Source organism: Pseudorasbora parva, chromosome 2 (genome assembly GCF_024679245.1).
Source record: "Pseudorasbora parva isolate DD20220531a chromosome 2, ASM2467924v1, whole genome shotgun sequence".
NCBI lineage: Eukaryota > Metazoa > Chordata > Actinopteri > Cypriniformes > Gobionidae > Pseudorasbora > Pseudorasbora parva.
In genome coordinates, this window is record NC_090173.1 from 2,004,157 (window position 1) to 2,022,371 (window position 18,215).

Below are 18,215 nucleotides of genomic sequence, written 5' to 3' on the forward strand. Positions count from 1 at the left end.
AACATTATAAGTTCACCCCAGAAAACATCCTAAAACAATAAAATAACGCAGTTCATGACCCCTTTAAAAAAAGAGCATTTCTCAAACTGTGACACACAGGAAGTGACATCATCTGGACCCTTTCTAGAGCATGATGGGAGGACAGGAAAATAATCTCAATCCATTGTCTCAGTTTTGACACAAACTGTACAGTGTTGACCGCATTCATCAACCCTGTTACCAAAGTCACTGTGAGAAGAATAATCTCTGTAACGATGAGTAACTTCTATAAGAGAAACTTTATCATGAATGAATGAAGAATAAACACCAACCTCTTTGTTCTTCAGGATCTTCAGTGTGTTTCATTCTGCAGGTTCTGGATCACTCGTGTTCTCACCGTCCTCTTTAAAAAACTGATTTCAGCTACTCCTGATAATGCGATTGATGTGGGAGGAGCCTCACTGATGATGTGACTGATGTGGGAGGAGCCTCACTGATGATGGCACTGATGTGGGAGGAGCTTCACTGATGATGGCACTGATGTGGGAGGGGCTTCACTGATGATGCAATGATGTGGGAGGAGCTTCACTGATGATGGCACTGATGTGGGAGGGGCTTCACTGATGATGGCACTGATGTGGGGGGGCTTCACTGATGATGGCACTGATGTGGGAGGGGCTTCACTGATGATGGCACTGATGTGGGAGGGGCTTCACTGAGGATGGCACTGATTTATAAACAACCACAGATCTATAAACAACCACAGAACTATAAACAACCACAGATCTATAAACAATCACAGATCTATAAACAATCACAGATCTATAAACAGTCACTGATCTATAAACAATCACTGATCTATAAACAATCACAAATCTATAAACAACCACTGATCTATAAACAATCACTGATCTATAAACAATCACAGATCTATAAACAATCACAGATCTATAAACAACCACAGATCTATACACAACCACAGATCTATAAACAAGCACAGATCTATAAACAATCACTGATCTATAAACAATCACAGATCTATAAACAACCACAGGTCTATAAACAACCACAGATCTATAAACAACCACAGGTCTATAAACAACCACAGATCTATAAACAACCACTGATCAATAAACAATCACAGATCTATAAACAACCACAGGTCTATAAACAACCACAGATCTATAAACAACCACTGATCTATAAACAACCACAGATCTATAAACAACCACTGATCAATAAACAACCACAGATCTATAAACAATCACACATCTATAAACAACCACAGGTCTATAAACAACCACAGATCTATAAACAACCACAGATCTATAAACAACCACAGATCTATAAACAATCACACATCTATAAACAACCACAGATCTATAAACAACCGCTGATCAATAAACAATCACAGATCTATAAACAACCACAGGTCTATAAACAACCACAGATCTATAAACAATCACAGTCTATAAACAACCACAGATCTATAAACAACCACTGATCAATAAACAATCACAGATCTATAAACAACCACAGGTCTATAAACAACCACAGATCTATAAACAATCACAGATCTATAAACAACCACAGATCTATAAACAACCACAGATCTATAAACAACCGCTGATCAATAAACAATCACAGATCTATAAACAACCACAGGTCTATAAACAACCACAGATCTATAAACAATCACAGTCTATAAACAACCACAGATCTATAAACAACCACTGATCAATAAACAATCACAGATCTATAAACAACCACAGGTCTATAAACAACCACAGATCTATAAACAATCACAGATCTATAAACAACCACAGGTCTATAAACAATCACAGATCTATAAACAACCACAGGTCTATAAACAACCACAGATCTATAAACAACCACAGATCTATAAACAAACACAGATCTATAACCAATCACTGATCTATAAACAACCACAGATCTATAAACAACCACTGATCTATAAACAACCACTGATCTATAAACAACCACAGATCTATAAACAATCACAGATCTATAAACAACCACAGATCTATAAACAACCACTGATCTATAAACAACCACAGATCTATAAAAAACCACAGATCTATAAACAACCACAGCTCTATAAACAACCACAGAACTATAAACAATCACAGATCTATAACCAATCACTATTCTATAAACAACCACAGATCTATAACCAATCACTATTCTATAAACAACCACAGATCTATAAACAACCACAGAGCTATAAACAATCACAGATCTATAAACAACCACAAAACTATAAACAATCACAGATCTATAAACAACCATAGATCAATAAACAACCACAGATCTATAAACAACCACGGGTCTATAAACAATCACAGTTCTATAAACAACCACAGAACTATAAACAACCACAGATCTATAAACAACCACAGAATTATAAACAACCACTGATCTATAAACAATCACAGATCTATAAAAAACCACAGAACTATAAACAATCACAGATCTATAAACAACCACGGGTCTATAAACAATCACAGATCTATAAACAACCACAGATCTATAAACAACCACTGATCTATAAACAATCACAGATCTATAAAAAACCACAGAACTATAAACAATCACAGATCTATAAACAACCACGGGTCTATAAACAATCACAGATCTATAAACAACCACTGATCTATAAACAACCACAGATCTATAAACAAATCACAGATCTATACACAACCACAGATCTATAAACAACCACTGATCTATAAACAACCACAGATCTATAAACAATCACAGATCTATAAACAACCACATATCTATAAACAACCACAGAACCATAAACAATCACAGATCTATAAACCACCACAGATCTATAAACAACCACTGATCTATAAACAATCACAGATCTATACACAACCACAGATCTATAAACAACCACTGATCTATAAACAACCACAGATCTATAAACAATCACAGATCTATACACAACCACACAGATCTATAAACAACCACAGATCTATAAACAACCACTGATCTATAAACAATCACAGATCTATAAACAACCACAGATCTATAAACAATCACAGATCTATACACAACCACACAGATCTATAAACAACCACTGATCTATAAACAATCACAGATCTATACACAACCACACAGATCTATAAACAACCACAGGTCTATAAACAACCACTGATCTATAAACAATCACAGATCTATAAACAATCACAGATCTATAAACAATCACAGATCTATAAACAACCACAGATCTATAAACAACCATTGATCTATAAACAATCACAGATCTATACACAACCACACAGATCTATAAACAACCACAGATCTATAAACAACCACTGATCTATAAACAATCACAGTTCTATACACAACCACACAGATCTATAAACAACCACAGGTCTATAAACAACCACTGATCTATAAACAATCACAGATCTATAAACAATCACAGATCTATAAACAACCACAGATCTATAAACAACCACTGATCTATAAACAATCACAGATCTATACACAACCACACAGATCTATAAACAACCACTGATCTATAAACAATCACAGATCTATACACAACCACACAGATCTATAAACAACCACATATCTATAAACAACCACTGATCTATAAACAATCACAGATCTATAAACAATCACAGATCTATAAACAATCACAGATCTATACACAACCACAGATCTATAAACAATCACTGATCTATAAACAATCACAGATCTAAAAACAATCACAGATCTATAAACAGTCACAGATCTATAAACAACCACTGATCTATAAACAATCACAGATCTATAAACAATCACATATTAAATAACATGTTAAATAAATATATATAACCCCGAATCTATGAATACAAACTCAATCAATGTTTATGCTCTTGCACTGCAGGATTATCGCATGCGTCTCACTTCTCTGTCTAACATTCACTGAGACAGTTTCAAATCCACACAGTATAATATAAGTGCACATCAAATACTTCACCGATAAAGAACACATGAAGATTATATGGCATCAAGACAATGTCGGCAAGATAATGTGCAAACCGAATTATTAATTATTAACATTCAGACGGAATGCCGCGGGAGCGCTCCTTAATGTCTCTTAGCAATATAGTAATCACTAATGAAGAGAAGATACTTACACACAATCCACAAAGTCTGTCCCTTCTGACCACTTTAACTGTTAATAACTCTACACAAGCACATCTCTGCATCCTCACTGTCTGAACTCTTGTTCTCCGGGAAGTTTTGGAGCAGTCCACATCACGAGCAGAGGAGGGGGAGTCTGGAAGAGTCCATTTGTGAGGGTGGCATTACTGATGTTTATCCACAAATAACCGCATTGTCTTTCAGTAGAGCAGTTAAATAGTCTTTTGTCATATATCCTGAGTGGAATAATGAAGTCAGAATAAAGTGAGATGATCTGCTGATGATCCTGAATGTCTTGTTGAATGAGTGTTGATAGTCTGAGGCTCATCAATATTAATAGAGCTGCTGAAAAGACTCTTTATTTCATCTCAATAGTTCCCGTTTTCAACTCATTTATTATGATAATGTCTTCACATCTGTAAATTCACACTTAAAGCTCATTTCATTGCTGTCAACAGACCAAGGCTTTTTCTATGTAATACTAATCAAGCATAGCAAATAAACTCTTCAAGAAAAGAAAAGCCACACTCACATCTAAGGTATAAACTTAGAGGCAAACTTCTGTGCAAGGCCAGTTTGGATTATCCTATGTGTCGAGTAATTCAAACTCGACTTTCCAACATAAAACTCCTCTCCAGATCAATCCTCCAATGTGAGGATAACTCATTGCTAGATGTTGTTAGGGGTTAACAGTTTATGACCCAGGAGCAGTAGTGAAAAATGAAGACCAAGAGTCAGGAGTGTAATTAATTAAAAGAAAAATTGGCTTAAGAATAGTTTGTAGTTTCAACAGCAGAAGCCAGCTTCAAGTTTCACAGGAGTTCGTAGGCCGCGCTCCCTCTCTCACCGTCTCGTTGCCTCGCCCTATCGTACATACAATTGTCCAACAGTTATACTGTTTTCAAGATCTATCCACGTCATTCTGATTGGCTCAGAAAAAATGTAATGTAAGCAACTTTCAGATAGGAGCACATTTCGCCAAACTAGGTAGACAAGTCATCGCCCCATAACCAGAATTACAGCACAGTAAACTCAGAGCCCACAGAAAAGTGTCTTCAAGTCTGGCGTTTTCTGCAGAAATGTCCATCTCCAACATTAGGGCTGCACAGATCTGACACACACACACACACACACACACACACACACACACACACACACACACACACACACTCCAGAGAATACTGGTTTCCTCCAAGGTTGAGAACATCTCAGTGGCATTGCTAGGCCCTTTTTAGGGGGGCTTCAGCCTTATGCCTCAGCCCCCCTAAAAAATATGTGATTAACCTTTAAAACATATAAAACTGACGTCAAGTGAGAGAAATGCAGGCTAAGCAGCTAAACGTCATTGGTTACTTTCGTAACCTCAGTTCCCTGAGAGGGGGAACGAGTATAGAATATGGGAAAAACTCATTTTCTCGAGAATATGAAACAAAACTTTATTAATAAAGGTATCCATGTAAAGCGCAGTGCAGCTGCACAGCAATGGCCAGGCACGAGGTGCGCTCTGATTGGCCGGGCCGTGGCAACTGCAGGAACCTAAAAATATATAAGACCCTGATTCGCCATAGGTGTCAGGTTTTAAAATCGACTTAAGCGACACCTGAGAAGCACGAACACGGCGTGGAACGCAATACTCGTTCCCTCTCTCAGAGAACCGAGGTTACGAAAGTAACCAAATACGTTCCCTATCGAGAGGTTCCTTATATTGCGTATGGGAACACAATGTAAAACGCTGTGTGTGCTGACTGACCCAAAATCCTTAACTGAATGAAGGAAAGTCAAAAAACCTCTAGAGAGACCGACACAGGTGGGCGCACTGCAGGGTTGTATTATTAAAAAAACAAGCTCTAGGAGTCGCACGATAACTACATACACGTTGCTGCATTAGTTTCGGCTTTTGTTCACATACACAGTGCTCGTCCCGGGTCGAATACCGCAATGTTACTAGGTCCCCGACCCGGTTTCAGTTCGGTAATCAATTCCGGGACGTGGTTGCTTTCACACAGAAGGCGACCCGGCAATGTCCCGGGAATATTGCGGGCCCGATGTGCAGTGTGAAAGGGGCTTATGACAGTGCCCAGAAAATAGCCTGAAGAGGGGGGCTATCTGAACGTGAAAGTATGCGTTTTTCAGATCTATTGTGAAAAACCAATCCCCGGGGCGAATGTGCGCAAGGATTCATACAGGGTTGGATCAACTGCTTGAGTAAATGAGGAGAGCATTTACATTTTTTGGGTGAGCTATCCCTTTAAAGAAAAAAAATCCCTTTTATTTTTATCGGATCTGCTAATGGAGTATCTGTCAGGAAGAACATCAAGAGCAAAAACTCAGTAGCAGCATCAAGACTTTGATAGCTTGCCTTCACATGTTAGGGATGCTGACTCTGTGCATGTTTTTAAAATACCACTGAAGACACTTGTTCGCCGTGGCGTATTCTTCTTGATATGTTTATTATTATGGCACGAGCACCAATGGTGTGAGGACTCTATTGGAATTTCTCAGTCCATTTTTCTTCTTCCCCAAAGTGAATCTAAACATGTTTGAAAACTTTGCACACGCATCAGAAGTGGAGAAAATTTACATCTGATATGAGTTTCAGAATTAGGCGTGGCAAAATGGCTTGATAGCGCCACCTACACATTTTTAATTAAGCGTAATTTCACATATGCGTATTGTTATGGTAAATCTTGGTGCAGCCACGTTCTGATGGTCATGAAGAAGTTAAGGATGTTCTGGGGCATTAGGGTCAGGGCTCAGGTCAAAGGTCTCAGAGATTTGGCCCTAACCATCAGCCTTTCATGGCTGCGCAGACTGTATCTCGTGGTCACGCATTACAATGAGAATACTGATGGTGAACAGCTCGTGACCCCTGAGGGTGTGATAATGCCTGAAGGTGTGAACCCCTGAAGGTGTGATAATGTCTTAACCGCGTGCAATGCATGTGCTAATGTTAGGGGAAAACATCAGGAGATGGTGAACACTTTGCTGTGTATGGAAATGTACTGGTGGGGGCTGATGTTGACGAAGAGTATAAGAGATAGCAACTTCTGTTTTGCCGATACAGTATGAAATTCAGCAGACACATATAACAGCCCAACACCAACTGTTATAATGGAGATACTTCTCCATTGTAGAAGCTTTTACTATTTTGCCAGACATTGTTCTTTAAGGAACTCCTCCTAAAGATTTAATCAGATCATCATCATATTTGGTCAGTCTAATCTAGAGGCCTTGGTGATGTTAGATTGTGAAGATCTTCAGTTTTCGCTGAAGGGCGGGTCTGTGATGTGCTCATAAAGTTCAATGTTTCACCATGACATGTTGTTGTTACTCGGGCATACAATGAGAGCAGAGCACAACAGACAACTCCGGATAGAAGAGGAGAAGAGAAGATTAAAAACAGTGAACAAAGAGTTATCCTCACAGTGGAGGATTGATCAGATGAAGAAGGTTATCAGACGAATGGAAAGATTGAGTCAGAAATAAATGAATGGCGTTGAGTGTTGTGTTGACTGTTAATATTGATGAGCCTCATCAACACTCATTCAACAAGACATTCAGGATCATCAGCAGATCATCTCACTTTATTCTGACTTCATTATTCCACTCAGGATATATGACAAAAGACTATTTAACTGCTCTACTGAAAGACAATGCGGTTATTTGTGGATAAACATCAGTAATGCCACCCTCACAAATGGACTCTTCCAGACTCCCCCTCCTCTGCTCGTGATGTGGACTGCTCCAAAACTTCCCGGAGAACAAGAGTTCAGACAGTGAGGCTGCAGAGATGTGCTTGTGTAGAGTTATTAACAGTTAAAGTGGTCAGAAGGGACAGACTTTGTGGATTGTGTGTAAGTATCTTCTCTTCATTAGTGATTACTATATTGCTAAGAGACATTAAGGAGCGCTCCCGCGGCATTCTGAACGTCTGAACGTTAATAATTAATAATTCGGTTTGCACGTTATCTTGCCGCCTAAATACATTGTCTTGATGCCATATAATCTTCATGTGTTCTTTATCGGTGAAGTATTTGATGTGCACTTATATTATACTGGGTAGATTTGAAACTGTCTCAGTGAATGTTAGACAGAGAAGTGAGACGCATGCGATAATCCTGCAGTGCGAGAGCATAAACATTGATTGAGTTTGTATTCAAAGATTCGGGGTTATATATATTTATTTAACATGTTATTTATTATGCTGCTCATAACTAATATTTAAGTACTGCTTTATAGGTCTGTGGTTATAGATCAGTGATTGTTTATAGACTGTGGTTGTTTATAGATCTGTGATTGTTTATAGATCTGTGATTGTTTATAGATATGTGGTTGTTTATAGATCTGTGGTTGTTTATAGATCTGTGGTTGTTTATAGATCTGTGGTTGTTTATAGATCTGTGATTGTTTATAGATATGTGGTTGTTTATAGACCTGTGTGGTTGTTTATAGAGCTGTGGTTGTTGATAGATCTGTGGTTGTTTATAGATCCGTGATTGTTTATAGACCCGTGGTTGTTTATAGATCAGTGGTTGTTTATATTTCTGTGGTTGTTTATATTTCTGTGGTTGTTTATAGATCTGTGATTGTTTATAGATATGTGGCTGTTTATAGATCTGTGCTTGTTTATAGATCTGTGCTTGTTTATAGATGTGTGATTGTTTATAGATCTGTGGTTGTTTATAGATCTGTGATTGTTTATAGAAGTGTGATTGTTTATTGATCTGTGGTTGTTTATAGATCTGTGATTGTTTATAGATCTGTGGTTGTTTATAGATATGTGGTTGTTTATAGATCTGTGTGGTTGTTTATAGATCTGTGATTGTTTATAGATCTGTGGTTGTTTATAGATCTGTGGTTGTTTATATTTCTGTGGTTGTTTATAGATCTGTGGTTGTTTATAGATCTGTGCTTGTTTATAGATCTGTGGTTGTTTATAGATGTGTGATTGTTTATAGATCTGTTGTTGTTTATAGTTATGTGATTATTTATAGATCTGTGGTTGTTTATAGATGTGTGATTGTTTATAGATCTGTGATTGTTTATAGATGTGTGATTGTTTATAGATCTGTGGTTGTTTATAGTTGTGTGATTTTTTTTATAGATCTGTGGTTGTTTATAGAGCTGTGTTTGCTTATAGATCTGTGGCTGTTTATAGATGTGTGATTGTTTATAGATCTGTGATTGTTTATAGATCTGTGATTGTTTATAGATCTATGGTTGTTTATAGAGCTGTGGTTGTTTATAGATCTGTGGTTGTTTATAGAAGTGTGATTGTTTATAGATCTGTGGTTGTTTATAGATCTGTGATTGTTTATAGATCTGTGGTTGTTTATAGATCTGTGATTGTTTATAGATCTGTGGTTGTTTATAGATCTGTGATTGTTTATAGATCTGTGGTTGTTTATATTTATGTGATTGTTTATAGATCTGTGGTTGTTTATAGATGTGTGATTGTTTATAGATCTGTTGTTGTTTATAGGTATGTGATTATTTATAGATCTGTGGTTGTTTATAGATGTGTGATTGTTTATAGATCTGTGATTGTTTATAGAAGTGTGATTGTTTATAGATCTGTGGTTGTTTATAGTTGTGTGATTTTTTTTATAGATCTGTGGTTGTTTATAGATCTGTGCTTGCTTATAGAACTGTGGCTGTTTATAGATGTGTTATTGTTTATAGATCTGTGATTGTTTATAGATCTGTGGTTGTTTATAGATCTCTGATTGTTTATAGATCAGTGGTTGTTTATAGATCTGTGATTGTTTATAGTTCTGTGGATGTTTATAGATCTGTGATTGTTTATAGACCTGTGGTTGTTTATAGAGCTGTGATTGTTTATAGATCTGTGATTGTTTATAGTTCTGTGGTTGTTTATAGATCTGTGATTGTTTATAGATGTGTGATTGTTTATAGATCTGTGGTTGTTTATAGTTTATAGATCTGTGGTTGTTTATAGATCTGTGTGATTGTTTATAGATGTGTGATTGTTTATAGATGTGTGATTGTTTATAGATCTGTGATTGTTTATAGATCTGTGTGGTTGTTTATAGATCTGTGTGGTTGTTTATAGATCTGTGTGGTTGTTTATAGATCTGTGTGGTTGTTTATAGATGTGTGATTGTTTATAGATCTGTGGTTGTTAATAGATCAGTGGTTGTTTATAGAGCTGTGGTTGTTTATAGATCAGTGATTGTTTATAGATCTGTGGTTGTTTATAGATTTGTGATTGTTTATAGATCAGTGGTTGTTTATAGATTTGTGATTGTTTATAGATCAGTGATTGTTTATAGATCTGTGGTTGTTTATAGATTTGTGATTGTTTATAGATCAGTGGTTGTTTATAGATCTGTGGTTGTTTATAGATCAGTGGTTGTTTATAGATGTGTGATTGTTTATAGATCTGTGGTTGTTTATAGATCAGTGGTTGTTTATAGAGCTATGGTTGTTTATAGATCAGTGATTGTTTATAGATCTGTGGTTGTTTATAGATTTGTGATTGTTTATAGATCAGTGGTTGTTTATAGATCAGTGATTGTTTATAGATCAGTGATTGTTTATAGATCTTTGATTGTTTATAGATCAGTGGTTGTTTATAGACCTGTGATTGTTTATAGAGCTGTGGTTGTTTATAGATCAGTGATTGTTTATAGATCTGTGGTTGTTTATAGATTTGTGATTGTTTATAGTTCTCGCAAATCCGCATCCCCTCCGTCTGGCGTCCAGAATACGATTGACCGTATAAGTTGGTTCCCCATCTACGAGTCGCGGCGGGGGTGGGGAATTGGGGTAGGCGGATTAATGGGAGCATGAAAAACAGGTTTTAATTTGGAAACATGAAACACGGGGTGAATTCTCCCATACGCGGGAGGTAGTTTGAGGCGGACTGTCACTGGGCTAAGAATTTTGGTGACAATAAACGGGCCAATGAATTTAGGGGCTAGCTTATTACTCACGGAGCAGAGAGGAATATTCTTAGAAGAAAGCCACACTTTTTGACCCACAACGTAAACGGGAGGCTTAGACCGGTGGCGATCGTCTTGGGCTTTGGTGCGTCTACCCACCTGGAGCAGAGTCTCACGGGCTCTACACCAAGTGTCACGACACCTCTGGACGAAGGCGTGCGCGGAGGGGACCACAACCACGGATTCCAGACTGGGAAAGATAGGTGGCTGGTACCCTAAACTACATTCCAGGCAGGTAATTTGGGCAAGGGAATTAAAGGTACCATCTTCGAGAATCAGTCCATGACAGTTAAAACAACCGTCTTGCCCTGGGAAGGCGGTAATAAAATCTAGAGCGATATGGGACCAAGGTCTCGAAGGGACGGACAGCAGTTGAAGCCCATTCAACTGGAGCCCATCTGGAGGGCGGTTAGATGTTTTCCCCATGGCACAGACTGAACAGGCCAAAACAAAATCTCGGATGTCACGAGCCATACCGGGCCACCAGAATCGTTGCTTAACCAGAAATTTAATTATATTAACCCACGGATGATAAGCGACATTGTAGCAGTGTCCCCATCGAGCCACGTCGGACCGAACTCCCTCCGGAACGAATAATTGGTTCGGTGGTCCACCGGGCAGAGGCGTTACCCCTTCTAAGTCCTGCCGTCTTGACCTTCGATTCGACCTCCCATACAAGTGTGGAGACTCTTAAGTCTCCCAGGTAAATACACTCGGGAGTAGACGGGTGTTCGGAGCGGTCAAAAACGCGTGACAAAGCATCAGGTTTGATGTTCTTAGAACCCGGGCGGTACGAAAGAGAAAAGTCAAAACGTCAGAAAAAAAGGGACCTGCCTGGAGTTGAGTCTCTTAGCAGATCTGATGTATTCCAGATTCTTATGGTCGGTCCAAACGATAAAAGGAACCCCCGACCCTTCTAGCCAATGACGCCACTCCTCCAATGCCAGCTTGACTGCCAACAGCTCTCTATTACCAATGTCATAATTGCGTTCGGCTGACGACAAGCGATGAGAAAAAAAACGCGCAAGGGTGCATCTTATCGTCCGAGGAAGAGCGCTGGGATGGAACCGCTCCTACCCCCACCTCTGACGCATCGACCTCTACCACAAACTGGCATGATCCAAACTGGGATCAGGGGTCACTAAAATGGGAGCCGAAACAAAGCGGCTCTTCAGGTTGGTAAATGCAGTCTCGGCTGCAACCGACCACCTGAACGCCATTCGGGGAGAGGTCAAGGCGGTCAGAGGCGTGGCTATCTGGCTGAAGTTGCGAATAAAATGCAGATAAAAATTGGCGAACCCCAGAAACCTCTGTAGGGCCTTACAAAAGTCTGGACTTGGCCAATCTATCACAGCCTTAACCTTATCGGGATCCATGCGCATTCCCTCAGACGAGACGATGTTACCTAAAAATGGTACAGACTGTGCATTTCTCCGCCTTGACAAAAAACCCATTCTCTAACAACCTCTGTAACACTAGTCTGACGTGCTGGACATGTTCTTGGAGAGAAGAAGAAAAAATCAGTATATCATCCAGGTAGACATAAAGGAACTGATCTACCATGTCTCCCAGCACGTCGTTGACTAGTGCCTGGAGAGTTGGACAGCCTGAAGGGCATGACCTAATATTCAAAGTGCCCCCTAGGGGTCCTAAATGCAGTCTTCCATTCATCACCCTTCCTGATGCGCACCAAATAAGCATTGCGTAAATCCAATCTCGTGAATATGGATGCTCCCTGTAACCTCTCGAAGGCTGAAGACATCAATGGCAAAGGATAAGTATTCTTTACCGTGATGTTATTCAGCCCCCGGTAGTCAATACAAGGTTGCAGAGAACCATCATTCTTACCAACGAAAAAGAACCCCGACTGGAGAAGAGGAAGGGCAAATGAACTTGGAAGCTAGAGAAACCAGAAATGTATTTCTCCATGGCCTCCCTTTCAGGAGTAGAAAGTGAATATAACTTGCCCTTAGGCGGACACTTGCCTGGAAGTAGATCTATAGCACAGTCATAGGGACAATGAGGAGGAAGAGAAGCAGCCCGACACTTACTGAACACCTCCTTCAGGTTGAGGTACTCCTTGGGCACGTTAGACAAGTCCACCGTCTCCTCCTGCAACACAGAACTAGACATACATGAACAAGCAGACACAAGAAAAGAGGCATAGCACTGATTACTCCAGGATGTGACAGTATTATGTCCCCAGTGAACCCTGGGATTGTGTTTCTGTAACCAGGGATGACCGAGGACTACGGGTGCATGTGGAGTGTCAGTGAGGAGAAGTGAACAGCAATAGTACTGGAAAGGGGGGTGACGGGAATCCTGAGTTGCTGTGCAAGTGTCTGATTGATGAAGTTACCCTCTGCTCCGGAATCTACAAGGGCCTGGCAGATGTTAAAACTGGCTGCCCACTGCAATCTTTCCGGAAGGAGAGTCGCGGACGAGGCTTTCCCCAACGCAGCTCCACCCGACAGTAACCTCCTCACTACTGCCGGGCTCGATCTCTCCGGACACTGGTTGAGGAAATGCCCTGCCGCGCCACAGTAGAGACAGAGACCCCCCGCTCTGCGACAAGCTCTCTCCTCCCGGGAAAAACGAGCTCTACCCACCTGCATGGGCTCGGGATCGCTGGCGGGGCTGACCGTGTTGGCGCCACTGAACTCACAAAAATCCGATGTCCTCCTCACATGTGAGTGTGATTCAAGGCGTGAATCAACTCAAAGTGCCAAAGTTATGAGTCCATTGAGTTTTTTAGGTAAATCCAGGGTATACACTTCGCACTGTACACGGTCAGCCAGCCCATGCAGGAAACAGTCCCACTGTGCTTCCTCGTTCCAACCACACTCAGCGGCCAGGGTGCAAAAGTTGATGATGTAATCAGAAAAGGGTCTACTGCCTTGTTGCAGATCGGCGAGCCTGCGGGCCGCCTCGCGTCCAACGGCAGATCGGTCGAAGACCCGTCTCATCTCCTCCGTGAGTGCGAGGAATGAGGAACAACACGGATGGCCATTCTCCTAAACCGCCATTCCCCAGCGTGCCGCACGGCCCGTGAGCAAGTTGATTACCAACGCCACTTTGGATGTCTCTGTAGCGAAAGTGGTGGGTTGCAGTGAGAAGAACAACGAACATCTGGTTAGGAAAGATCTACAAAGATCAGGCTCACCAGCGTAGCGTTCGGGTGTCGGAATCCGGGGATCGTGCGGGTTGATGTTCACTGGTGGCTGGGGAAGCGGCGGCAATGGTGGGGGCGCAGTGGGAATCCGTAGCTGTTGAAGTTGGGTGAAGAGCTTGGACACCTGCTCCGCCATCGCCTGTAACGCCTGGGTGGTAACAGTTGCCTGTTGATCCTAGCGAGCTATCCGCAGACTGTTCACGTTGAGATACTCCTGAAATTCGTTCATCTTCGCTGGATCCATAATGGTCAGATCGTTCTGTCACGGCTGTAATGAGAAACAGGAGGATCCAGTAGTGAAAAGATGACAAGTTTATTGTTAAACAGGACGGTGAGCGTCAACAATAAAAACACTCAATAACAGGCAGAAAAGTAGCAAAAGAGACAAGCTCCAGGGCACAGGCAGGCGAACCACACGAAAGTCAGGAGCAGACGGCCAGGCAGGCGAGCCGGAGAAGCAAGGAAGCAGCGGACAACCAGAGGCCGAAATCCTGGACCCGGAACAGAGAAATCCCCCAGGGGAACAGAAGCCGAGGCAAGCCAAACCAGGAGCGCCTGAAACGATCTGACAATGGGTGCCAGTGAGAGACCAGGTTAAATAGTGTGGCTGATGAGTGCAGCAGGTGAAGGTGATGAGACCCAAAATCAGTGACCATGCCTCCAACACAACCTCACAAGACACAAAGAAGAGAGACGGTGAATCTATAAACTGTGACACTATTAGCATCAGAGGGCTAATAATTATACCTGTAGACTAGTTATAATTTGGTTTCTATTTGTATTTTTTAAAAACTCCAAGTTTACTAAATAAACTATTATGTTTAGAAATGCTGTGTTGAAAGAAATCTTTGCTCTATAAAACAGCACTTGGGAATTAATAAATAATGAAACATTTCATAGGGGGCTAATAATCTTGTCTTTCACTGTATGTCCTTTCACAAAAATTAGAATTTTGATAGTAAAAGTTAAATTAATTATTTCTCTCATTTCAGACATGATGGAAGAGAGCGAGGAGCGTGAAGAACTGAGTGAATTGGAGGAGAAAGATCATGTCAAACCTGAAGAAAAAACGTTGAGTCGCTCAAAGACTAAAAAGACATTTATAAAGAAAACAAGAGCCGAGAAATCTACAACCTGCACTCAGTGTGGAAAGAGTTTCACAAGTAAACATGGTCTTGAGCAGCACATGAGGATCCACACTGGAGAGAAACCGTACTCATGTGATCAGTGTGGGAAGAGTTTCACACAATCATCAAACCTTAAAGAACACATGAGGATCCACACTGGAGAGAAGCCATTCAAGTGTGATCACTGTGGGAAGAGTTTCACACAATCATCAAACCTTAAAGAACACGTGAGGATCCACACTGGAGAGAGGCCATTCAAGTGTGATCAGTGTGGGAAGAGTTTCTCAAGCAAACAAAATCTTGAGCGGCACATGATAATCCACACTGGCAACAAGCCGCATGCATGCAGTCAATGTTGGAAGAGTTTCACACAATCATCAAACCTTAAAGCACACATGAAAATCCACACTGGAGAGAAACCGTTCTCATGTGATCAGTATGAAAAGAGATTCTCAAAAAAAAAAAGTTTTGAGTTTCACATGAGGATCCAGACTGGAGGGAAGCCTTTCTCATGTTATCATTGTTGGAATAGTTTCTTACGATCATCAGACCTTGAAAAACACATGAGAATCCACACTGGAGAGAAGCCGTACTCATGTGATCAGTGTGGGAAGAGTTTCACACAATCATCAAACCTTAAGAAACACATGAGAATCCACACCGGAGAGAGGCCGTTCTCATGTGATCAGTGTGGGAAGAGTTTCACAGAATCATCAAACCTTAAGGAGCACATGAGGATCCACACCGGAGAGAAGCCATTCAAGTGTGATCAGTGTGGGAAGAGTTTCACACGATCAACAAGCCTTAAAGTACACATGAGGATCCACACTGGAGAGAAGCCATTCAAGTGTGATCAGTGTGATTCTTTTTTTAATTGTCCATCAAAGCTTAAGACACATCTGACAGTTCATACGAAGGAGAAGCCACATTCATGCTCTTTGTGTGGAAAAAGTTTCTCAGTGCTGCAATATTTACACACACATCAGAAAATACACACTGGTGTGAGAGAGTACATGTGCTTTGAGTGTGAGAAGACTTTTACTACAGCAGCCAGTTTAAAATTGCACGAGAGGATCCACACTGGAGAGAAACCTTACAAGTGTTCACACTGTGACAAGAGATTCAGTCTGTCAGGAAGACTAAAAACACACGAGAGGATCCACAGCAGAGAGAAACCTTACAAGTGTTCACACTGTGACGAGAGATTCAATCAGTCAGATAATCTAAAAACACACGAGATGATCCACAGCAGAGAGAAGCCGCATATGTGATCCAGCGTTTCCTCCAAAGGAAGCAAGGGTCCTCAAAGCAAAAAAAAAAAAAAATCTAGATTACAAAATAATCAATATTACAGTAATAAAACAAAGCAAATATTAACAAAATCTACGAATAAAAGAGTAAAAGTACCTGTTTTTTATGAAGTAATACTGTCCAACAGCAACACCCGCAGGTGAAGTTACAGAAGGAGGTGCGCCTCCTCTCTCGCCATTGACTTAAAGCAGATTCCCCAGTGCGTGAATCCATGTGATATATTGATATGATTGGATATGATTGGTTATGATTGGATATGATGGGATATGATTGAATATGATGTTTCGTCCACTTAATCTCGCCTCTTGTTTTCGTGCGGATTCACAGACCGGCCTGAAGAAAATGATGGCGATAATGGGAAGACTAATTGAAGTATACAACTCTGCGACTTCTAGACTGCTTTGTCACATCAAAATCAAACTTTAAATGACCTGAAAGCCACTTGTGGGGTTGTTAGTGAGCACAGCTTGGGGAAATTAAAGGTACATCATCGTATCTGTGTACAGTGTAGCCTACATGTACAAGCTTGACGATGATTGCTGAAAATAGATTAACTATTAAAAAGGAAATTAGTTCACAAATAATATACTGAAGGGTTGGGTCAGAAACCCTTGTCTCTTCAACATATAATCATTCAAGTATACTTTTAGAGTATACAAACATATGTTTGCTTTGAAGTGTTTAATCAACTTTTTCAGGCACATTCTGATGTTGGTATTTGGGTATTTTGAGTCCCTCAACATGTCACCCATATATACAGTGCCTTGCGAAAATATCCGTCCCCCTTGAACTTTGCGACCTTTTGCCACATTTCAGGCTTCAAACATAATGATATGAAACTGCAATTTTTTGTGAAGAATCAACAACAAGTGGGACACAATCATGAAGTGGAACGAAATTTATTGGATATTTCAAACTTTTTTAACAAATCAAAAACTGAAAAATTGGGCGTGCAAAATGATTCAGCCCCTTTACTTTCAGTGCAGTAAACTCTCTCCAGAAGTTCAGTGAGGATCTCTGAATTATCCAATGTTGACCTAAATGACTAATGATGGTAAAGAGAATCCACCTGTGTGTAATCAAGTCTCCGTATAAATGCACCTGCACTGTGATAGCCTCAGAGGTCCGTTTAAAGCGCAGAGAGCATCATGAAGAACAAGGAACACACCAGGCAGGTCCGAGATACTGTTGTGGAGAAGTTTAAAGCCGGATTTGGATACAAAAAGATTTCCCAAGCTTTAAACATCCAAAGGAGCACTGTGCAAGCGATAATATTGAAATGGAAGGAGTATCAGACACTGCAAATCTACCAAGACCTGGCCGTCCCTCTAAACCTTCAGCTCATACAAGGAGAAGACTGATCAGAGATCAGCCAAGAGGCCCATGATCCCTCTGGAGGAACTGCAGAGATCTACAGCTGAGGTGGGAGACTCTGTCCATAGGACAACAATCAGTCAGATACTCCACAAATCTGGCCTCTCTGGAAGAGTGGCAAGA

At 40.5% G+C, this 18,215-nt stretch overlaps 2 protein-coding genes across 2 annotated transcripts in view; one reads left to right on the forward strand and one right to left on the reverse strand.

The window, feature by feature from the left end:
• LOC137089826 (zinc finger protein 585A-like) overlaps positions 1–4,377 on the reverse strand; it is a 56,807-nt gene extending 52,430 nt beyond the window's left edge. The window contains exons 1-2 of the mRNA XM_067453403.1: positions 4,137–4,377; positions 312–729 (exon numbers count right to left, since the gene is read on the reverse strand). Coding sequence (XP_067309504.1) covers positions 312–345 — 34 coding nt within the window. The 5' untranslated portion in view covers positions 346–729; positions 4,137–4,377. The remainder of the gene's footprint in view (positions 1–311; positions 730–4,136) is intronic.
• A 3,511-nt stretch (positions 4,378–7,888) lies between these two features.
• Positions 7,889–16,678, forward strand: LOC137090322 (zinc finger protein 271-like). Its single transcript, XM_067454257.1, has 2 exons — positions 7,889–7,997; positions 15,273–16,678. Exon 2 carries the CDS (start codon positions 15,275–15,277, stop codon positions 16,676–16,678), a length of 1,404 nt encoding a protein of 467 aa, XP_067310358.1. The 5' UTR covers positions 7,889–7,997; positions 15,273–15,274.
• Positions 16,679–18,215: the final 1,537 nt, after the last annotated feature.